The 24,585-nt window shown below is 34.8% G+C and overlaps 1 protein-coding gene across 2 annotated transcripts; it reads right to left on the minus strand.

Annotated features, from left to right (window-relative positions):
• Positions 1–5,952: 5,952 nt before the first annotated feature.
• LOC144976784 (2,4-dienoyl-CoA reductase [(3E)-enoyl-CoA-producing], mitochondrial-like) lies at positions 5,953–24,581 on the minus strand. 2 transcript variants are annotated; one of them, XR_013646170.1, is made up of 8 exons: positions 24,411–24,581; positions 15,638–15,819; positions 15,280–15,337; positions 13,862–14,096; positions 12,077–12,249; positions 11,017–11,163; positions 9,114–9,737; positions 5,953–8,765 (listed from the first exon to the last, which is right to left on the minus strand). XR_013646170.1 is itself a non-coding variant. In XM_078921221.1 (7 exons), exons 1-7 carry the CDS (start codon positions 24,462–24,464, stop codon positions 9,615–9,617), a joined length of 972 nt encoding a protein of 323 aa, XP_078777347.1. In that variant the 5' UTR covers positions 24,465–24,547; the 3' UTR covers positions 5,953–9,614. The 2 variants fall into 2 exon arrangements, 1 of the variants encoding a protein (XP_078777347.1); XM_078921221.1 differs by having other exon boundaries at positions 5,953–9,737; positions 24,411–24,547.
• Positions 24,582–24,585: the final 4 nt, after the last annotated feature.

Raw genomic sequence — 24,585 nt, forward strand, 5'->3', positions numbered from 1 at the left:
AAGACAACCCTCATAATGAAATAGAACTTACTCAAATAGGTCTTCATACAAACTTATCTTTGTCAACATCTACTCCAATCAGAGAAAAGCCACAAACACAAGACTTTATGTCACCGTCGTCATCATCCACAAATGCAGATACAGACATACATGCAGGTCATCATGAAGATTTACAAATTCCATCGACACCCACAGACATTTCTAACAACTCTTCAACAAATTCACCTGATCATTCAGATCAGTTCTCTCCTACTCTCTTTGAAAGTTTCATTGATTCACATGGATCTAAACATTCATTCACTCAGGTCCGAAAGTCCCTTCCACCTTTATCTAAACCACTTTCTGAGGAAGAAGAATTACTATTGACTAATTTGATAAGGAGAAAGCTAAATGTAGAAAAGTCTAACATAATCAAATGTAAAACAAAAGGTCAGCCAATCTACCTCATGAAACTAACAAAGAACAGAATACAATCTTCAAATGTCAAGTCCCCAACACGGAGAAAACGATCTACAGAATTAAGACACATTAGAAAACATGTAGCAGGAAGTTCAACAGAAGCCATGCAAACACAACAAGCTCATGAACTTAAAAAAAATTCACTTCCAACACGGCGCAACATTTGCGAAAAAGCAGGGATCCCTGTTAAAAAGTCATTGTCTGATCCTTCTTTTGTTCTTTCCATGAAGGAGAAATGTGGCCTCGCCTGGTCCCAAGAGAAAGCAATAAGAGGATATTTGAGAGAAGCTGGTGTGAGGATTTCAAGTCACCATGAGCAAAGAAGAGAAGCAAATAGTATTGTAGGGGATGAGGATTTAGATATTAAGTATAAGGTTTTTAAAGACGCTCATGGAATGTTAACAGAAACACCTTTGGTGAGGATTAAAAACTTAAAAGATTATATCAATAAATATCTTGATAAATGTGAAAATGACCTTACATGGCATGAAGGAACTATACCTTTAGATGAAATTTGGATTAAAGTTGGTGGAGATCATGGTAGAGGTAGTTTCAAACTGAGTATGTCAATTGTAAATAGAAAACATCCGAATTCAAAATTCAATACTATCCTCATAGCAATGGCAAATATAAATGATTCTAGAGAAAATTTAGAGACTATTTTTGAGGAAGTAAATAACCAATTTCTTGAAATTGATGGATCTGATTGGAAAAATAAGAAAATCAAATTATTTCTTTTCGGTGATTACGATTTTTTATCAAAAGTGTATGGAATCTCCGGAGCTTGTGGGTCATTTCCATGTCTCTGGTGCTTCATCAACAAAAAAGACATAAAAGGTCCAAATAGATCACAGACATCAAAATTAAGGACATGGAGTTTACTAACACAAGACAATAGTCGTTATCTTAGAGATGGAAAGGGGTTGAAAAGGAATGCTCAAAATTTTCATAATTCTATAAATAGTCCTATAATAGATATTCCATTCTACAGAGTGTGCCCTCCTTATTTGCATTGTCTTTTGGGAATTACCCTTAAACACCACAAACTATTGGAAGATGCTGTAGATAAGGTTGATGAACTTCTCTTCATGACAGAAAAAGGCGACAGTGAAGATCTAAATCTGTTTCAGGAGTTTGGAAGTAATTGGCAAAAGCATAAGAGTCTACTAGCAGTTCTAGAAACTTACAAGACCTGTGAATTGCTCACCGATGTGCCTCAAGAGAAAAAAGAATGGGAAACTAAGATCACAGTCACAGAAGAAAAAATAGCCTTAGTTAATAAAGAGAAACTGTCAGAACGATGTGGGCCAGTCTGCAGTTCTCTTGATGATATATTAAAAACAAACACCATCATACCTCAAGTATATCATAGTCGTAGCTTCATAGGAAATCATTGCCATAGATATTACACACAAGACGTTTACAAAAAACTCACTGAAAATGTCGTTTCTAAAACATACATGTATACAAACAATAAATTAATCAGAGATAAAGCTGAAACTATAAAAAAATGTTTTGATGAAATAAATGGAGCTTATTCTGAAATACATTCACTAATTTCTCACACAAAACCAGTCACAGAGACAATAATAGAAAGTGTTAATAGCAAGATAGAGAAATATATGACAATATACCGTAATTACTTTCCTCAAAATGTACTTCCAAAACACCACATATTGGAAACCCATTGCATACCTTTTATGAAGAAATATACTTTTGGTCTAGGTCTTTTAGGAGAACAAGGAGGTGAATTGTTACATTCAACAATTTCAAAAATTGAAAAGAGAACACAATCAATGAGAACAGAATCATCTCAATTAAAAACAATAATAAAAAGTAACCTCCTGCAGGTTTCTCCTGATATCATGTCGCATGTGCCCCCCAAAAAAGAAAGTTAGAGAGAAATGAAAACTTGATGAATCAAACAAAATAATACTTAAACATCTTAAAATATTTGACATATTACGTTGTTAAACTTCCTCTAGAAATAGAGCTGTTATTTGTATATTTTGAGTTATATGATGCTTTCTCAATCCCCTCTCCCCTCCCCTTTTTTTCTCTTTTCTCTCTATCCCTTTCTCCCTCCAACTATCCTCCGTTCAATAGCTACATCCTCCACCACAAATCTTTTTGTTCTTTCTCATACCTAAACAGATCCATACACATACCAACACACACTAGCAACTCCCCATCTCTAACACAAACACACACACATACACAAATATAAACACACACAATGCATTGACACGCAAATTACACAATACTCAAATTACTTAATGTCTAATTTATAAATGGGTTTGGACGTATTAATAGACTCTACTAGTTTTCACAATGACTTTTAAAATAAAATGAATTCAATTTTTTGTAAACACAGACAAAGTGCTGGGTATCTGCTTTTTAAAGAAAGTGAATATATAACATTAAAGTATGTTTGATGGCATTCTAACTATATTCTGTAATCTGGAGTTGTAATACAAGAGAGATTGCATATTGAATCCTCAAGGACGTCGAATGTTGAATGGGAGGGTTCAAATATCAGACGGAATAGTGAAATAACCAAATTTCCGGCACATGTGAAATTTTGTGAGTAATTAGAAATAGTCTTTGACTTTTAATTAGTGAAATTTTTTTTCACTTTGGTCGTTTAAATTTTTAGATAATTAAGAGTTTATTATGCATGTTTGAGTGAATTTTTTTTCAAAAATACTCTGAAAGTTAATGCTTAGTGTGAAAATTATATACGTCTTATTATTAATAAAATTATATCAGAATAAAGATCATCTTCTCCTTTTTCTAAGTAATCACTTTGTATTTATAAATAACATTTTTAAAATAGTTAAAAACAGGTTTAAAAACCATAACAAAGGTTGATAATTTCAATAGTCACAAAAGGCTCTGACTGAATAGCAGAAATCGGTGAAGCGTGACAGTATGCATTGTGAGAGCAGGGGTTAAGCGGGCTGAACTAAAAGATCGCTTTTGGAACACTGTGTGTTAAAGTCAAAATTGTCACGCATTGGATTCAATGAAACGAACTTTGACATCCAGTCCGGTAGACATCATTGCAACCGAGGTGCAAGGTACTACATATCCTTTTAAAACGGAATCGAGTAGAGAAAACTGATAGAGACATCATCAAACCTATAAAAGTACAATGAATAAATCACTAATTTAGTTACTGACCATTTTTCAATATTGCTCGATTTCCAGAAGAGTCAAGACATGTCTGTTAAAAAAACAAAAACAAAAACAACGAACATCCCAACCTTCCAATAGCCATCCTTTAACTATGTTTTATTTGAATGCTTTTATAAACATAGTTTTGAATTACGGCTATGTAGTCTAGTGGTATGACTCGCCTTATGGACTGGAAGGTCCAGGGTTTGATACCCGGTCTGAGTGGCCCATAGTTGAGTCCTTGGAAAAGGCTCTTTCTCAAATTCTCTCATTGTACTCAGGTGTAAAACGAGTACCTGGCCATGAACAGCGTTGTCTATTGGAAAAAAAGTGTAATATCACTGAACAGGCCTCGTGTCTTGTCTTATATGTTAAGTGTTGCTGTTGGCCAGGGACCCCTTATAAAGTGCTTTAGTACGAAGAGTGGATATTGCACTATATAGATGCTCTCTAATTTAAATGACATACCAAACAATCTACTCCATGTCATTATTTCACAAGTCATTTTCCTTTTAACCCCCTACAAATGGGGTTCACTTTCACCATTTAGTTAATCTTTATAAGGGTTCTACAGCGCTTGCAACACATTTAGGTCATTGCAGCACCAGTAAGAAGGAAGAAGATGTGAAATGTTTGTTTGTTTTTAAGGGTTTTACGGCGCTTGCAACACATTTAGGTTATATCAGTGCCAGTAAAAGGGAAGACATTACAAATAAAGCACCCAAGAAAAAGTAAGACATAGGGGAACTGGGAACAAATAGGGATCTGATGTACTCGTAGATTCCAAGAGCACACTATCAAAGTACTTAGTTTGAGATCACTGATAAGTCTCATCCGGACACAAGCGCAAAATCCAACCAAGAGGAATACACTCAAATGCTTACATTATAAATTCAAAATAACAAATATAATAATACACAACAGAAAGATGATTTACAAGGAAAAAAATATCATCTCCCAAAACAACAACTATGCATTTGACTGTTTCCCTCCAATCTAGGACTCCGGCCAGGGCCAGGACAAAACCAAGTAATCTCATTCCAAGACAAAGGCAGAAAGCATGTTGGAAAACAGATATAAGGGGATGGAAGACACAGTATGCACCCCCTTGCCCACTTTGGGAGGTCAGGAACCCCACCCAGAAGAAGATGTGAAAGTAAAAAAATCTAGATGTACAAGCATGCAAGAAATAGTAAGACAAAGAAGTGTTTTATGTTTTAAGGGTTTTACGGCGCTTGCAAAACATTCAGGTTATATCAGCGCCGGTAAAAAGGAAGAAAATGGGATAGTAAAAAGTTCTAGAATTACAAATAAAGCACCCAAGAAAAAGTAAGACATAGGGGAACTGGGAACAAATAGGGATCAGATGTAGATTCCAAGAGCACACTATCAAAGTACTAAGTTTGAGACCACCTATAAGTCTCATCCGGACACAAGCACAAAATCCAACAAAGAGAAATACACTCAAATGCTTAGATTATAAATTCAAAATAAATATAATAATACATAACAGAGAGATGATTTACAAGGAAAAAAATATCATCTCCCAAAACAATAACTATGAATTTGACTGTTTCCCTCCTAGCCAGGACTCCGGCCAGGGCCAGGAAAAAACCAAGTACTCTCATTCCAAGACAAAGACAGAAAGCATGTTGGAAAACAGATATAAGGGGATAGAAGATACAGCATGTACCCCCTGCCTACTATGGGAGGTCAGGAACCCCACCTAGTAAGACAAAGAAGAATAGTTTAAATAGGGTCCATATGCATATTCCAAGAGCACAAGTTCAGTGTACTTAATTTGAGATCACTTATAGTCTCATCCAGACACAAGCATGTTTACAAATCATAATATTTCAAACAAAAAATATAACACTACATAACAGAGAGATGATTTACAAGGGAAAAAATTTCATCTCTCAAGAGCATAACTATACATTTGACTGTTTCCCTCCAAGCAAGGGCCAAGAGAAAAGCAAGTAATCACATTAGTTGAAATGCACTAAATTGTTTACAAACCATTAAACATTCAAAACAACGAAAGATCTAAAAGTACATAACCGAGTGATGATTTACAAAGAAAAAAATATCATCTCTCAAAACTAGCCCTATACATTTGATTATTTCCCCCTCAACCAAGGACTCATGTAATCCCATTCCAGACAAAGACAGAAAGCAACTCAGAAAACAGATAAAGGGAGATAAAAGACACAGCAAGTGACCTCTTGCCCATCATCGGAGAAAAATTGTTATAACTTTCCTCATATATGCACTTAATTCACAAAACCACACAGATATAAAAATGAAAATCTGAAATTTATTTAGATACACATTTAACTGAGTTTATTTTCCATTCTTAAATACAATCAGGAATTTAGAAAAAAAATTAATCAAAAATTAAAGAGAAAAGCTGCTACAATGTTCCTTATACATTCATGACCACATTAAAAGCCAATTTTGAAAGAGAAATACAATATTTTAATAAATTAGAGCAACATTTGTAAAAAATCAGAGCCATTTCAAATAGATATTTCCAGAGTAATGTCATGTGAGACTGATGATGCCATCAGGTAAAACAGTCTTACAAGACAGCATCACTTACAAGCAACAATTGATACAAAGACAAATACTGAAATCAGATACTAGTACCATAAATGTAGTATCGTCTATTGTTGTTATTTACTTTGCGTTGTGTTTTATATGTATGTATTTAACTAGTTAACTGCCGTACTCTGGAAAAAACGTATTCAATAATTTGTCCAGAAAACCCGTCCTTCAAATATCAATCAATTTTAATGACCTTCATCGCAAAAGATGATCAGATGCCATTCCTCACTCAATTAAAACACCATTGGACATTTTAACAATAGAAAAAGGTGAGAAGCTATTCTCCTTTTGTTTAAACTGGATAGCACAGTTCTCAGTCATAAAAACTGCCATGTACACACTCCACAATACTCCATAATGTAGTTATCACAACCATATCAAACCACTCAAGATTTTTGCTCCATCACAATACAAGCATCCCCCCCCCCCAAAAAAAAAAAAAATTAAAAAAAAAAAAATAAATTAAAAAAAAAAACAAACAAGCAAAAACCAAGAATAGGAACAGAAATGAGTTGAACAAAATTTGGTAGAAATTATAGACGCAATTTCAGAATGAAGGGAATGCATTGTCAACGACTTTGGCCCTCTGCTGTGATTAACACATTGAGCACTATTATATATGGTTGACAATCCACCAAATTAAAACAAAATTAAAAAATAAAAACAACAAAAAACAAATATTTTGAAAGGCTTTCTTCAAATTAACAAAATTTGCAAACGTATCACTTTTTAAATTTTTTTTTTAAACCCAAAAAACACACCACAAAACCCACACGTTTGTTCGGGTCTATTGAAACCAATCAAGGCACTGAATCAAATAGCAAATGCATTCACCCAATACACTTATTATAAGTCAATTTCAAGTGTAATGAAAAAAAGAATACTTTGACTACTAAAGAATATTGAATTAATAGAAAATTCTTGTCACATTCATCAAACCATTTCTTGGATCATTCATTCTTACATCCGTAACTAGAATGCAAAGCTTATTTTCTAGTCTGTTCATTTAACATACAGTGATATTCAATACATTAAATTTGTAACCCGTAATGTTGGAACTATGAAAATGTTATGGTCAAGACAAATGATATCATTTCCATGCAATATCTGCATGATTATTTGGAAACAAATAGGTAAACTTATGATGATTTAAAATAAAGGCATGCCTCGATGATTGAGACATCAAAAATTGCTAAAGATGATTTGAAATATCACGAAGACAGTCAGTGCCAGTAATTGGAGCATCGCTTAGTTGGAACAACCGTCTAAATGGAATTATTATCCATGACAGATTTTTTTCTGAATGATCTCTACTGCTTAATAGTAACACATACCGGTTAATTGAAATGATGGACCATACTTTTGATGTCAGAGCTTCAAACATTTTTCTTCAACAAAATGTTCTTTTTAAGAGAAATAAGATTGGTATCATTCCATGCTTTGAAAAAATATATTAATAGATTCACTGAAAGTGTACCAATGAGTAACTTATGACACAGTTGCTTTTATTTTATTCGTTAGACTTTACAAATCATGGGAAGCAATAATTAAATCATTGTGCAGAGGAAATGATGAAATTGACAATGCACATGGGTGAAATTGTGTAATGTCCTGCACATCTAACTTCTACGTTATGGCACAAGACTAAAGGGCTAGAGCTCAGCTGGACCCGATAAATAATTAAGTATGTAAGTGTCTTGTAAACTTTGGGTGAGCTGGTTTCGTTTGTCTTTGATTTACTTTGGATTTCTTAGGGATAGGAGAGTAATAGTTCTTTGTGCCTGTGTTGTCATGATGAATAGTCCTTTATTTTCTTTACCTTTATTATCATGGAAACACAGATGTAATGATGAATGATCATGTTATAATGTGAAAAAAGCAGCAGACAAAAATTTAAAGCAATCTATATTACATAAAACATACAACAGTTGAGCACTATGGATTTGTTTTGCATGATTGTATATATAAAATATATTATATGGAACAACTGTGCTGCTCCAATAAAGCAGCATCGAGTGCATATGCGATTTGGTCAAGAAAATAAAGCAATCATTGGATACAGGTGAAGTTTAAAAGCTTAGGAGTAGAGACAGTCGATAGATAATGACATGAAATCAGTCTGTCTTTAATATATGACATTCAGGCAAATTTAAATGAAAATTTAGTAAATTTTACAAAGAAGAGGTCTGCAATTTAGTGACTTGAATTCAAACACAGTTAAAACCGGTGAAAAAATAATACGAAAAACGCAAATTGGAAACACCAATGATGAATGATCACGATATAATGTGATAAAAAGCAAAAAAAAAAAACAAAGAAAAAAAAAAACAAAAAAAATATAAATAAAAAGAAGTCTTGAAAAATAATTCAAAATGATGCCTTTGTTTTTTCTTCTTTGTTATTGTTAACATTTTCTCAACTATCTGAAAACTTTCACTCAGAGACTACTGCCAAACCAAATGTATGCGATCGATAGTGAAGAAAAAACAGTGTTTCTCGGTGCATCGACACCATGGGCTAGACTCATCCTGAATCTTTGTTTGTTTGTTTGTTGCTTTAGGTCTCTTCCAACACAATTGAGGTTATATGAGAGACCGCTGAAACAAAAAAACAAGCAATCTAACAAAAATAGTACAAATGTAAATCAAAATCATAACCTAAAGATATCATAAGCTAAATTATAAATAACCAAGAACAAACAGGCAGAAGATTTACAGAAAAAAAAAATATCCCCTGTCAAAAATACAATCACAAACCAAAGAAGCAGGATAGGCTAGTAAAGAGAAGAAGAAACGACATCACTATCGGATCGTACACCCATGCGAACATCATAGGTATATGATTCAAGGGTGATGCTCCCATCCAACCACCCGCCATCCTGAATCATTGTACATCCCAAGTTCATTAGTTTTACTGACAACTATATGGGACACAACTCTGGTTCAAAATGTGTAATCTTTTCATTACATGACAAAATAGAGGCAGTTAAATGACCTCAAACTATTATAGCACACATCAAAGAATTAATTCCTCTCAAAAACTTGTAATATTATCAGACCCGACGACCAAAATCTGTACAATATATCCCGATTGATGGCGCCTTGTGCTGGGAATAGGTAAAAGAAAATTTCCCTACTCCTTTATGAATGATCAATATGTTATGACTATCTTAAGCTTTTAATGACTATTCTTAAAACCAAAATATGCCTAAAATGACGACAATAATCAAGTCCCTCAAAGTTCAGTTTAACTTGTTTCTACTGTAAATATAATCAAGTCATCAGACACTGTATTGCTAAATCATATGGAAATCGATTTTAATACAAGAGGGTATCTTTAAAGCACTATATATAAGCCCTTTTTTCATTTTCTTAAGATCCCTTGACATTTTTAATCATGGCTGCCAAGGCATCCCACTGCTGCTCTGTTACTTGTTTCAGGTCGGTAAACATGCCTGATCCACATGGGTATTCCCCTCCATTGAACCGAATCACCTGAAAAAAAGAAAAAAAAAAGAAGTAAAAACGGTATTATGATACTGAAAATTGAATTAAAAGTTTAAAAAAAAAAAAAAAAAAAAAAAAAATTAAACTTGAGTTACGTTTTTGTGTGTTATTGAGTTGAGTAAATATAATGTCATTAAGTGAATAAACCAAACATTTCAATCTCTAATCATTTCAACTTTAAAATCCCTTTTTGGCATTTATTTCATCCCGACACAATACCAAACCTGCCAACTTTTCAAAATGCCAAACTTGAGCCTGCCACATTGACAACTAATAACAAAATCAATGGGCAAATATAAGAAAACAATAGTTTAATTTACAGGACTAATTTGTAGAATATGTATTGTTTTTCTTTTCTTTTGTATGCTTTTCTTATAAGATGATGTCATCCTGTTGCTATGACCAGATCCAAGTCAAATGAATGCTTGAAAATGAAGCACCATATACCATATTATAACATCAAACATAACCATGGTGATTTAATTATATTACCACATTTCTCAATTGTTGACTATCACGTTTATTAACATTCCCTTTTAAAAACAATAAAAATGTGAAGCTCTTATCTGGAAAATCTATCCGTAGTTGGTGAGATAAGGAACAGAGCAACCAGATCAGGAATATCCTGATAAAATCGGGAGGGTTGGCAGATCTGATTTGAGGCAGTAGGTCTCAAATGATCATAATAGTAGGAAACTAATGTCTTTTTGTTTGACTGACCCATTTGTTTAAAAATGTACCCCCAAAATGCAACAGAAGATAGATGTAGAATTGGTTTTTACTATTATAAATAAACAAAGGATGAAAAGAAGAAAAAAATTAGGGAAGTAAACAAAAAAAGAGAGCAAGGCAGGGATGATGAGGCTACTTCAGGAGTGATTGGGTAGCTGGTTTATGATTCGGACCTGGTGCAAAACACATGTTCAGAAGCAATCTTCAGGGTTGCCAATTCAGAGGGAAAAAATTTACTGAACTTTTAGGCGAACACGATGACCGAACCCTATCTGAATGCTGAACTATAGTAAAAAGACATTACATATTTAGTTTTAAATAAATGTCATTTTAGGTAAAGATAGAAATTTGTGGAGGGTGATATCACCTTAATACTTACTTCTGGAGGTCTTTTCAACTTATCGATTTCCTTAAATATATATGGAAAATTAGAAACCCCGAATCCTAATATTCATTCAAGGTATCTCCAGCTCCATTTGATCTTAATATCTGACGATTAATTTCTGCACATGTTTGTTATAAAATCTTTTCTCACCTGGCCATTTATCCAGCTAGAGAAATCACTGACGAGATAAGCTGCCAGATTGGAGAATTCTGGCACCTCACCAATACGTCCAGTTGGGATGCGTTCCATAAATTTATCAATAAACTGGCCAGTGGGATCAAGGCGGCTGAAAGCACCCTGTTAAATGGATACCATTAAAAATCATTGAATTGAAGCAATATAGAAAATATCAATTATTCAAGTTTGCGGAAGAAATGGAGGACTGAGAGATTAAGCACTTTGTGGTTCATTCTTGTCTTTGTTGTTGTTGGCAGGAGAAAAAATATGAGTTTAAGCCATTTATTTTCCATTTGTTATTTATTGAAGCCGATGATTCTAAAACTCTTGACCAACCTCTACAGGTCATTTAGAGAGTATAATACTTGCTTTTTAACTGAAAATAAAAAGGTGTTTGAAAAGTATTGAACATAAATTTCCAATTTATTTTTAAAAATATAAACAAAAATAAAACAAGCTGAAATGATTCTTTTTAATGTTTTGAGTCAAATTCTAATTTATCTCGTGATAGGCAGGCTATATTTTGACCCAAATATATCATAAATCATAAGGAAGATAACACATTTAATAAATCGATGACATCAAATAAACTCATGATAATTACTATACAAATCTTACAATTTGCGCCGCAGCAGATTGAATAATTTGAAACAAATAAATATCATAACCTTCTAACAGATTATTAAAGTGATACTAGGCTGCTAGAAGCTGTGGACTGTAAAAAGCAATAAACAAAAATAAATATAACGGCTTCAAAAATAACAAAATCCCAAACACGGAACATTTCAGGCTCAAAACCCTTCTTCAGTCAATAACAAAAAACAATAAAGACATAAATACATTACTAAATTCCAGATAGATGGATCTAGTAATGTAGTTATGTCTTTATTGTTTTTTTGTTGTTGTTGGTTGAAGAAGGGTTTAGAGCCCAAAACGTTCTGTATTTGGTATTTTGTTCTTTTTGAAGCTGTTATATTCATTTTTGTATATAACAGATTATTAACGTTCTTTTTAAAAATCTTATCACATGAACCTTGGTTTCAATGGGTCCTGGAGCAATACAATTGAATCTCATCCCATAACGTCCCCATTCAGCAGCCAAGGATTTTGTCAAGGCTTCCACACCGGCCTTGGCACAGGCACTCGGCGTCACAAATCCTGACCCTGTGGTGGCATAATCTGTCGTCACTGCCAGAAATGTAGCACCTGAAATAACAATGAGATCAACGGGTTGATGTAAACATGCCTCACTGAGAATATATATAGATATATATGTGTGGACCTTTTTTTTGTATGTGTGTGGTTGTGGGTATGAGTTAATTGAAAAGCACTGCAGAGCACTTTTAAGTGGATGCTTAGGTGCTATAGAAATATATTGTTATTATTATTATTATTATTATTATTATTATTATTATTATATTATTATTATTATTATATTATATTATTATTATCATTATCATTATTATTATTATCATTATCATTATTATTATTCATTATTATTATTATTATCATTATTATTATTATTATTATTATTATTATTATTATTATTATTATTATTATTATTATTATCATCATTATTATTATTAAACAGCATGTGGCAATGAGATCAATGAATTGCTGTAACCATGAGTCAATGAGAACAAGTTGATATAAACATTTGTCAATGAGGAATTATGGATTGAAGTCTAAATGTCTCAATGAAAATAATGAGTTGATGTAAATACATGTCACTGAGAAAAATGGATTCATGTAAACATGTCTCGGTGAAAACATGTATCAATGAGAACAATGGTTTGATGTAAAAGAATTTCAAGAGCATGGAAGCATTTAAAGAAAAAAATACTTTGAAAAATAATTAACATTTGTAATACATTTAAACTAGCAATATATTTTTATTTACAAATTAACTTCTTTCTATGATGACACCACAGTTTCTGTGATTTCTTTGAATCTATAAATTCAGATGCAATAGTAACACGATTTTTAAAAGTAAAACTTCCTTTCATACAGTTGAAGAGAAACATTTTCCAATTGAAAATAAAACATATCGAATCAAATTTTGAAGAAATAAAAATTGCTGCTTGCTGAAACTTTAGCAAAATCTCTTGACTTATCAAGATTGGATTAGTGCAATTTATTAATGGCACATTCAACAAACAATAAAATCAAAAATATTCAGGTCGTCCAGAACAACACTGTTAGGCTGAGTTTCAACAAAAGAGACAAATCCCTACTTTTCACCCTTCTTTTACATGAGCTCAAAAGCTTGCTGGTTGAAAATAGCGTATAAAATGTGTTCCATCTTTTTCATTGCACTGAGTATTGACAGTCCTAGCTAAACTAAAGAACTTTTAATTTTGTCCCTAAAATAAAATCAGTGACCAAAGAACGATAAAAAAAAAAAAAAATTGAGAAAACTAAGCCGCATCGTAAAATTGGCAAGCAATAACTTGTTTTATGGTGCCCCATTTTCAAAAGACCATTCCACCGCATGTCAGATGATCAGAATCCTTGACAACTTTTTATATCTCTGGCTGACATACCTCTCCTTTCTACATTGCCTAAGTATTAAACTATTTATTTACTTGTGTGCTTTTTGCGTGTCCATGATGCTGTTTTTAATATCATTTTGTTAAGAATTTTGAAGTGATTACATCTTATTCAACTAAAATGAAGTGTCATTTGAAAGACACACATTATGGTTATTATTATTATTATTATTATCATTATTAATATTATCATCATCATCATTACTTTCCTTATTATTCTTATCATTATCATCTTTATATAGTCATTTTTAACCTTACAACTACCTTACCTTTCTTCTCTTTAATAAGTCGCTTTCCAACATCCAGAGTGACATAGGCTGTTCCATTTAACACAATGTTGATGATATTGGTATATGCATTGGCAGAGAGTCTCTCAGTCGGGGAGATAAAATTGCCTGCAGCATTGTTGACAACAATATCTGGCAGTCCATGCTTGGATTCCATTTCATCAAAAACTCCTTTCACTGCGGCTGGATCTCTGACATCCATCCTAAAGTGAAGGACCTGAAAAATAAAATGAAAAAGTAAATTGGATCAGTTGGTAAGTTTGCAGATGACAACAGCAGCGTGGGTCAGCGGTAAAGTCTTTGCTTCGTACCAGAAAGGTACCAAGGGTGATAACCCGCCGCTGCGCTGTGTGGCCTTGAGCAAATCAACTCGCCCTAGATCAAATTGCGGCACTGATTGCATGCACTGTGGCTGATGCTTGGGTCATTCCAGTCTTCCCTTGGAATAGACCCCAGAGACAAATTTCCCCTATGAGATGAATCAAGGGAATTTTCATTTTTATAACTAAATGTGACACATACATTTTTCAAAATGATTTAGATAGCTTACAATGGAGGGAAATAGAAAATTACACGGAATTCCCTCTTCAGAGGTTTTAAAATTCACAAACAGGAAAACCATACATTCAACATTCACCATTCATAACAAATAAATAACAATGTGAAATTGAATTTAAGCTTCAATGTAATAAATGAAAACAGGTAATGTGGACATTTCGGGTTTCCCCTAATTCCTTTGAGCTTCGAGCAGCAACATTTACATTACAAAGCATACACCACACTAGAAGAAGTGAGTACGGCGAAATATCTAGGAATAACAATAAATAACAAACTATATTGGAAGAAATAATATCAAAGTGCTACAAAGCCTTCATTAGACTAACACTAGAATATAGCAGCTCTGGGACCCACACCACAAATCAGAAATCCAAGAAATCGAACAAAAACAAAACAGAGTAGTCACATTTATGAATATAAAAAACCCCAACAAAACTGATTTAGATCTTGAACCGCTACAGCAGAGAAGAAAGAGTAACAAAGTGGCAATATTTTGCAAAAGGCCAATATGACCAAGTAAAATATCCTCTCAGTGATATCCAAAAATATGAGGAAGCCATCCAAGTTCATGGTTCCCCACTCAAAAGTGGATGCCCACCTGTACTCGTCCATACCATCAACATTGAGACTGTGCAATAGTCTCACATCCTCAATGAAAGATAAATTCTGTGGTCTGAGGAATCTTCAATATTGAAGTTACAGACTAAAACGGAGGAAGAGGAAGAAAAATCTTGTTGCAAAGTAACTTTATTGAGATTATTTCTGGATAAAGGAATGATCCTCCATACCTTTCAATTTTAGGATGAAATTAGTTACCAGTACAATTCCAAAAAATGAAATACCTCATTTCCACTTGTTCTTGATATTTCTGATGCTGCTTTTTCTAAAGCTTCAGCGCTCCTGAAAAAGAAAAAGGGACACTTCCTTGAATATGACAAACATACACACTTTTGTATATTTCAACATTCGATGAAAACACCAACTTAGGGACTTTGCCATGAGATTGAAAAGGTAACCTCAAAATTCATGACTTTGTCAGATATATACTCTGCCTCAAAACACAATAACTTTCTTTATCTTTTCATGTTACTGAATAAAAATCGATAAACACACACACACACAAGTTTATCTCATGAAAAAAATGACCAAAAAAAACAACAAACAAACCCCAAAAAAACTTTATAATTTATAACATCTCACCGACTGGCAATGACAACCTTTGCCCCTAAACTTGACAAATTTTCAGCCATTCCTTTGCCAAGACCTGTTGCACCACCTGTGATAAATGCAGTCTTGCCCTTGAAGGCATCAGCTGGCAACATAGTCTTGGACACAGCAGGAAAATGCTTGGCATGGCTCAAGTTGGATGAATGTCGACAAGTCTAAACAAAGGAAATAAAAAAAAACAACACAAATTTGAAAAAAAAAAAAAAACACACAAAAAACAGAGAAAAGAAATTAATATGCGCATGCACACAAGTAGCCACACACACACTAAAAATACATTCTGAATCCATAATTCATAATTATTTGTAAGGGAAAAGTCTTTGGGCTGAGATCATTTTGATACTTTATGAAAACAAAATGTCAATCCGGACTTCAGTTTGAATAGTCTCCTGTGGCTATTCAGACTTAAACTCCAATGTGCGTGCACAAACACAAGGTGGACGCAGTGCTACCAGTGGGCAGAGGGGGGGGGGGGGGGGACTGATAGAATCAGAAGGAGAGTTCAGAAGAACTTCTGTTCAGCCCATATCAGACTGATTCAGCTGATAACCCCCTTCTTTGGACTGTAGGAGGATTGTTGCCTGTCTAACACTGTCAGAACATGTATTATTTTATGTCCTAATTTTTTTTGGGGGACAAAGTATACAGTTGTTAGAAAAGCTTTTCCTTTAGACCACAGTTACTTTGACTGACTTTAATTTATATATTTAAAAAAAATGAGACTTCCAATGTTTGTCATCACTTTGCCAGTTTAGGTTTATCTCCATCTTATACATACGACAATAAACATAGGCATGATATATTTACCTTTAAAAATTAAAAAAAAAACAATAAATAAATAAAATGATAAACAAATATATCAGTAAATAAAAAATAAAAAAACAAAACAAACACACTTGATTTAATATTATAATGACTTTTATATTCTTTTAGAAGGGAACTTTTGAACTCTTTTCTTTTTATTTTTAAGTTGATTTCCAATACGCTTCAACAGTAGTAACGTCACTTCCCTGTAATGACGCATGGTAACTTAGCAACTGGCTCTAAACTATCTGAACAATGGTGGATGCCCTTATGAAATATTTCTCCGACAAGAATAAAAATGTATCCAGAGGAAAAAAAACCATTATAAATCTGATCATGTTTTGACTTTTACACATTCTGATCACAAAACATATGAAAAGTTCTAGCCAGCACGAAGAATAAAAAATACAGATTTTCTTTGTTTAGAACCACAATGGCTGCCTTTGCTGGGCAACGTGACATCGGACTATTGAATCCAATTGATCAATGATTTTGTCTTACACGTCAAATAAAGCAGGTTTAGATTATCTGGTGATAGTTACTATAGGCCTACATTATTGTTATTTTCATTTGCATCAATTTATTTGTGGTTGTCAACAATTAAAACAAATTTAAATTAAAAATAATTTTAAAAAAACACTAAAAAAAATTTTCGTCGTGTTTTTATGCACCTCTGTTGACGGTGTATCAAAACGGATCGTTTTTATACACCTCCGTCACGCATGCGCATCCCACCCAAACTCATCAGCGATATTGTGTTTCTGTATTTGGACATGGCGAAAGTTATATTGTGACATCTGTAGGATGTTTTTGTTAATAAATTTACAAAAAAAAAAGGATAATAATTTAAAGAATCTAAATATGAAATCAGAAAATAGAAGTTGCATTGAAGGTAAAATAACGTTTTAGAAAGAGCTTATCAAATGTGATGAACAGTCAGGTGGCTCCGTAGTGCAGTGGACAAGCTGTCAGACTCTAACCTTGAAAGTAATGGGTTCGATCCCATTGTAGACATATGCTTCTATTTCTTTTTTTAATTTACCTTATTTTTGTTTGCTCTTTTGCTTTTTTTGTTTTGTTTTTTTCAAAAACTTTTTATCATGTTCTTAAAAAACTTTGATTTTAATTTTCTAAAATTATTTATTTGAGGTTAGTATTTGTGTGCCCTGTTTCTTTTTACTTTTGATTTTTTAAATTATTGTTATTACTCTTTAATTTATTATCATTGTATAAACAACAAAACAGGATGATTGAAACACAACAGATGTGGTGTTTCAATCACTCTGTTTTGTTGATAAAGGGGAAACCCGAAACGTTCATTTGATCTATTTTTGTAATTAAATTGAAGCTTACATTCAACTTCACGTTATTATTTATTTCTTCGAGCTTCGAGCAGCAACATTTACACTATCATTGTATAAACGTACATTGGTAATCACTAAGCAGCGTGCTAAACTACAATCTAAAACTATTTAAACCTCATGGACCTATGCAGTAACATTTTCATTAATTTAGCATCACTGCCAATGGAGGTGCATAAAAACGCCACCAAAAACTATACGGCCACAGGAGACTATTCAGACTCCAGTCCAAATAACTTGTTGATTACAAATGTGCATTGAGGTTTGAGTTCGAATAGCCACAGGAGACTATTCAGACTCGAGTCTGAATAGCCATAGCCTTATGAAACATATCAGGAGGTGCCAGCGTCTGTTATGTTTAATAAGTCCCTTATGATAATGTTAGAGCTGTTAACTGCTTGCATCAAGACACCGGGCTTCAGTTGTTTTCACAGCTTTGACTGCTTTCACAATGAAGATGGCTAAATCTATGGCTATATTCAGATAATACTTGATGAGACTAAAGTAAACTATTACATGATTTACCCATACTTTGAGCACTAAAAAACATATTTTTTCTGCGGCCCATATTGTAGCGTGAAACGCACAACAGCAACTACTTACAATCCATTGGACAGGACCTTAGTCTATCGTAAATTACGTTCCATCAGATCTAACAGACCCTGCTACCCAATCACTACTGTATGAGATATGAGGGATTTTGGTCTCCCTAGACACTTCCTTAACTTATGGAAGTGTCTAGGGAGACCAAGATTTTGGTCTCCCGGCGTAAAACTGTATTTATAGAAATGTTTCTTTATGTTGAAGAGGCGAGTTTTTACTTCTATTTATTTCTTGCTTGCCTGTTTGTCTTTGTTGCTGTTTTTGCTTAAAAAAATTTTTTCTTTTTATTTTTTTGGTTGGGGGGGGGGGGGGTATAATCACGCCAACAAATGTCGGAAAAGAGATGCAAGTTATCGGCCGGTCGCCCACACAATTTTATTTTTTAAAATATAAATTTATATAAAAATAATAATAATTAAAAAAATCGAAATATAAAACCAGAAAATAGAAGTTGCATTGAAGGTAAAATAATGTTTTAGAAAGACCTTATCAAATGTGGTGAACAGTCAGGTGGCTTCGTAGCCCAGTGGACAAGCTGTCAGACTCCAACCTTGAAAGTACCGGGTTCGATTCCCATTGTTGACCTTTTTTTTTTTGGATTTACTTTGTATTTGTTTGTTTTTTTCTTTCCTTTCTTTTTTTTTTTTCAAAAACTTTTTATCGTGTTTTTTAAAAGCTTCGATTTTAATTTTCTAAAATTATTTATTTGAGATCAGTATTTGTCTGCCATGTTTCTTTTTACTTTTGATTTTTTAAATTATTGTTATTATTCTTTAATTTACGAAGTGGTTATTCAGAGTCGACTCTGGATAACTGTAGGCAGTTATTCAGAGTCGACTCTGGATAACTGTAGATGGTTATTCAGAGTCGACCCTGGATAACCATGTGTACAGATATTTAGAGCCGAGTAGCCTATCGAATTATCGAGTTGAGTTCTTGCGAGATGAGTTTCTTTCAATTTGATACCAGTTTACTACCAGAGTCGACTCTGGATAATTGTAGGCAGTTATTCAGAGTCGACTCTGGATAACTGTAGGAGTTATTCAGAGTCGACCCTGGATAACCATGCCGAGTAGCCTATCGAATTATCGAGTTGAGTTCTTGCGAGATGAGTTTCTTTCAATTTGATACCAGTTTACTACGGTTATTTTGTGACTTTGGCAATTTTAGTGCCAAATTCTTAAAACTTGGCGATTTTTCAACTTCAGTCGCTTATAAATAAGAATCTTTAATCAATTCCAAAACATATTCCATCAACAAAGCAAATTTAAATTAGCTTATAAACAATCATTTCTTAAATCGATCAGCCTAATTTATTATCTCTCTATTACCACATGATATCTATAAACATAATATGAAGATAGAAGGGTGGCTGAGAGAGAGAGAATTAATGAATTGATTTTTTTTTTAATTGTTTTATAATTAGACACAAGTTGTAATGAATTCTATTAACAAATTCAGAACAATCAAACAAAAACAAACCAAAACTTTAAAAGGAAGAAAAAAAAAGACACGCTTATAAACCTTATAAAATCGCCAAATGAATGTTACAGCTAAAAAGTACACAAATATTTACACCCATTTGCTCCATCCCCTTCCCTTTCGATCATCTTCTCATCCATGGCCACCATGGGTCTTGTGCTGCCTTTGACATTTGGCGCCAGCGTGTCTAGACTAACGTCATAAATAAAGGAGTGTCACCAAAATGCATGCAACTGAGCAGAGGTGTCAAAAATGATAGAAGGCATATTATTGTTTTTTCCCCCCTGAACTACCACTGAGCAGAAAATGTTTGACATGACAAAAACAAATCCCAGAAATCCGCGGCCCCCACTATATTTAAATTTTTTTATTTTTTTTTTCAAAATCTCGACAATTTGCAAAAAATTGCAAATTTTGCGGCCGCAATGCAAATCACCGATGCAAAAAAAAAACTGCCATGACAGAAGAGACAAGAAAATACCAAAAAGTAAAACGATTTTTTCCCGTCGGGTTAAACAGAGGTGGGAGAGAAGAAAAAACCCCAGAAAAACCGTGTGGTTGGTAACTGGAAGTTCATCACTCATAACTGTCTACAGTTATTCAGAGTGGACTCCCCGACTCTGAATAACTGTAGACAGTTATTCAGAGTCAACTGTCTACAGTTATTCAGAGTGGACTCCCCGACTCTGAATAACCGTAGACAGTTATTCAGAGTCGACTCTGAATAACCGTAGACAGTTATTCAGAGTCGACTCTGAATAACCGCAGCCTTAATTTATTATCATTGTACATCGGTAATCAATAAGCAGCATGCTAAACTACAATCTAAAACTATTTAAACCTCATGGACGTATGCAGCAACATTTTCATCAATTTACCATCACTGCCAACGGAGGTGCATAAAAACGGTGCGTTTTTGTACACCTCCAACGTGTATAAAAACGCCACCTATTATTTTCTCTCCGTGTCCAAAGAGGGCTCAGCATGCATTGTTATCTAATAAAAAACAAACTTGACAGTAATTATCTCAAGGTTTTGTTCTTGTTGCTTGTACTTGTATGTATCTTTGATTTCCATTTCATATTAAAATAGCGTCATGATTTTTTCCGTTTTTACTAGTGCTGGGTCGAGTTTGAAACGATCAAATCGAGCGGGTTTTCGATCGAGTCCTCTAAAATCGAGTCGGTTTCGGGCGGGTTTCGAGTCAGTGACGTCATCGAGCAGTGATTCGTTTGAAAAAAAAAAAACACGAGCAACTCGTTTGCCACAGGAAACTTCACATACCCCTCCCTCTCTTATGTCTGTGGCTGGCTTGACTGCAGCTGGTTATGATGGGGGCTGCCAGATGGCCAAGTTCAAAATTGGTTACTAAGAAACGCTTTTCTATTATTATTCATTTAAAAAAAAAATCTTTTATTTTAAAAAAATGAAAAGATAAGTTTATCCAACTGTAGTCGATTGTTTTGTTAATCAAAACAAATGAGTTTTTCAAGGGAGTCAGAATGCTTGTGGTGTTGGGCTATTTGGGGTCTATTTGACTACTTGGGCAAGAAGAAATCTGGCTGTCTGGCAGCCTTGATTATGATCGTTCGTCGCATCACACACACATACACACACACACACACACACACACACACACACACACACACACACACGCCATCAGTTGTTGATGGTGAAGGGTTGAGACCCCCCCCCCCCCTCCCACACCACCATCATCCCGCTGTCACCTTAACATTTCATATTTATGTCGCGCCAAAAGTTGTCAGCCGCCCCCACCTCCCATAATTTGTCACTGGTCGTCATCGCCTCTTGTGTGTGCGGGAAAGGTCGTGCCTTTCATTTTATTATTTGAAAAATAAATGAACAAGAATGGTGTGTTTTTATTAGGTAGGTAGATAATAATAATATTTAGCAGGTTCCACACCCAGACACACACGGATTGCCCGGACACGATGATAACGATGCCGACGACAATGGATGACGATGATGATGATGATGATGATGATGATGATTATCGTGTTTCTGTTTAAAAAATGAAATACTTTAGCAGGTTCCACCCCCACCCCCCACACGGATAGACCGGACCCGAAGATGATGATTGTGGTTTTGCTGGCTGTTACGGCTGTGATGAGGATGATGATAATGATGATGATGATGATGATGATGACGATGGCGCAGATGGTGATTATTTGTTCGGTCGCTCAGTGGTACGGTGTCTCTTGTCACAAAATCAAGCCTTGTCAATGGCCGGATGAGTGACAGTGATTGTTGAAAATTGTGATCCAGACGTTAAGTCCGTGTGTCAGGCACTTGACTCAGGTGTGAATGTATTCTTATCTTATAAGCAATGACGGGTATTGTAAAGAGCTTTAATACAAAAAGACTCCAAACAGCGATCGGTACCTACTGTACGAAATGGATGTATGGTCGATATGGCGTGCCGGAGGAATAAATTAAATAAAATATTGTGAAGTTCATTGAGCATGGTAAATCCTTGGAAATGCGCTTTGAACTAATACACCTGCTAGACAACTCCGATTCCAATATAAACGACTGATTAATATTCCCATATATAAACTATAGTTAGCTGAAAATCTTTCTTTGTCGGGACTCCAAAAGTATGGAACGAATTAGACAAAGAAATCAAAGGGTCTTTTAGGAGCACTGATTGATTTTAGATTGATTATTACATTGAAATGTGTTGATATTTATTTTATCCATTATTATTAGGGTGGTGGTGGTGGTGGTGATGATGATGATCCCGCTGATATGATGGTGATGATAAATAAATTAAACATAATTCCCTTTATTCATCCCATAGGGGAGATTCGTCTTTCGGGTCTATTCTAAGGGAAGACTGGAATAACCCAAGCGATAGCCGCAGTGCAGCGCCGCAAATTTAGTTAGGGCAAGGTGACTTGCTCAAGACCACTCAGCGGCGGGTGATCGAACTCGGTACCTTTCGGGTGCCAACCAAAGACCGTACCGCTGCCCCTGATGATGATGATGATGATGATGATGATGATGATGATGATGATGATGATGGGAACTAACAAAGAATACACAGGCATCTAAAATTGAAACATTCCATATTCAAAGCTAATGTTTTACTTTAAAAAATTGAGCTTTACAATATCCACTAAATGTGATCAAAGCGCTTTGTAAAGGGGTCCCCGGTCAACAGCAACATTTAATATGTAGGACGGGACATGCCGCCTGTTAGGCGATATTACAATTTTTCAGACAAAGACAACGCTGTTAACGGCCAGGTACTCATTTTACACCTGAGTACGGTGAGAGAATGTGAGTAAAGAGCCTTGTCCAAAGACTCAACTATGCACCGAGCGCGAGGCTCGAACCCAGGACTTTCCGATCCCAAAGCGGGTGTCATACCACTAGACCATTATAATGCACGAGAGCCATGGTCGACTAGAGTACTACCTATAGTTACGTCATGACTAGACCACATAGCCGCACTACTGTAGGAGTGTTCATTGATAGAGGGATGCGTGTGTGTCATAGAAATAGCCTTAGTGTGTGTGTGTGTGTGTATGTGTGTGTGTGTGTGATAGTCAAACTTTAGTAGGTTTAATGAAGTCTTGTCACACACGCGTGATACACCTATACGAATTTCCCTGCCACTGCCACCCAGACACACTAACATCTGACAAGGAGTGAGGGCTGTGGAAGAACCACAGACTACCGTGTGCAAACATTGGCGATTGGTATCGGATGGCAAACTGTGATCGTTTGAATTTGAAATGATTCGAAACACTCGTTACCCCTCCGCTCGCTCGAATCCTGATCGTCTCAAGCTCGTCTCACGTGTCAAGATCGTCTCAAGCTCACAACCCGCTTGATCGTTTTACGATCGAGTGATCGTTTTACTAACTCGCTCTTCCGGCATTGAGATCGAGCACTGACTCGTGGCTTGGCGCTCGGTCGTCGATCGAGTAAAAGCGATCAAATAACCCAACACTAGTTTTTACATAATTCTTCTCCCACCATATCTGGCCCCGTGGTTTTATGCATTTTAAAAATGAAAGAACAACAACAAAAACATACAGGCAAGCAATGAATAATAGAAGAAAAAACTCGCCTCTAGAAACAGTTCTATAAACGAAAATCTTGGTCTCCCTAGCCAAACGGGCCATTTTGGCTGGGGAGACCAAGATTTTGGTCTCCCTAGCCAAAATCGACCAATATGGCTAGGGAGACCAAAATCTTGGTCTCCCTAGCCTCTTCATTTTAAATCGGAAGACTTTCCTTCAATCCGAAAGGATGGATTTATTGATGACAAAAATGCTCTCTTTCAAAATACCACAGCACAGTGGAAATAATCTGAATTTGACAACAATGAAATGAAGTGAGAAAATCGGCGTACTCTCTGTCTCTTCTAGTTGTTAGTCGTAGTCGTAGTCGTAGCCACTTACTTTGAGTTAAGTTAGTTAAGTCTATGTTTCCAGACAATTTAAATGAGATATGAATGTTCTTACATGTAAATAAAACTTTGCCAATGTGCTGACAGTTCTAATAGTTGAGGTAGTCATTGTGATTCTGGCGGTGTATCTCGCTTCAGTTGCTCAGTTGTCTTGTACTCTGAACTCAAACAGAAGAAAGTTGAAAGTGGAGAAGAAATGTCCATGAAAATTGGGAATTTCCGAAGCATTT

Source organism: Berghia stephanieae, chromosome 7 (assembly GCF_034508935.2).
Source record: "Berghia stephanieae isolate SIO BIC M18660-M18661 chromosome 7, UCSD_Bste_1.3, whole genome shotgun sequence".
NCBI classification, from domain to species: Eukaryota; Metazoa; Mollusca; class Gastropoda; order Nudibranchia; family Aeolidiidae; genus Berghia; species Berghia stephanieae.

Excerpts from the sequence above, each read along its gene's own strand:
- LOC144976784 (XM_078921221.1), bottom strand. The coding sequence starts at position 24,464 with ATGACTACCTCAACTATTAGAACTGTCAGCACATTGGCAAAGTTTTAT. Across the intron at positions 14,097-15,279 it reads CAAGAACAAGTGGAAATGAG|GTCCTTCACTTTAGGATGGA; the intron begins GTATTTCATTTT and ends TTTATTTTTCAG. Across the intron at positions 12,250-13,861 it reads ACTTATTAAAGAGAAGAAAG|GTGCTACATTTCTGGCAGTG; the intron begins GTAAGGTAGTTG and ends TTGTTATTTCAG.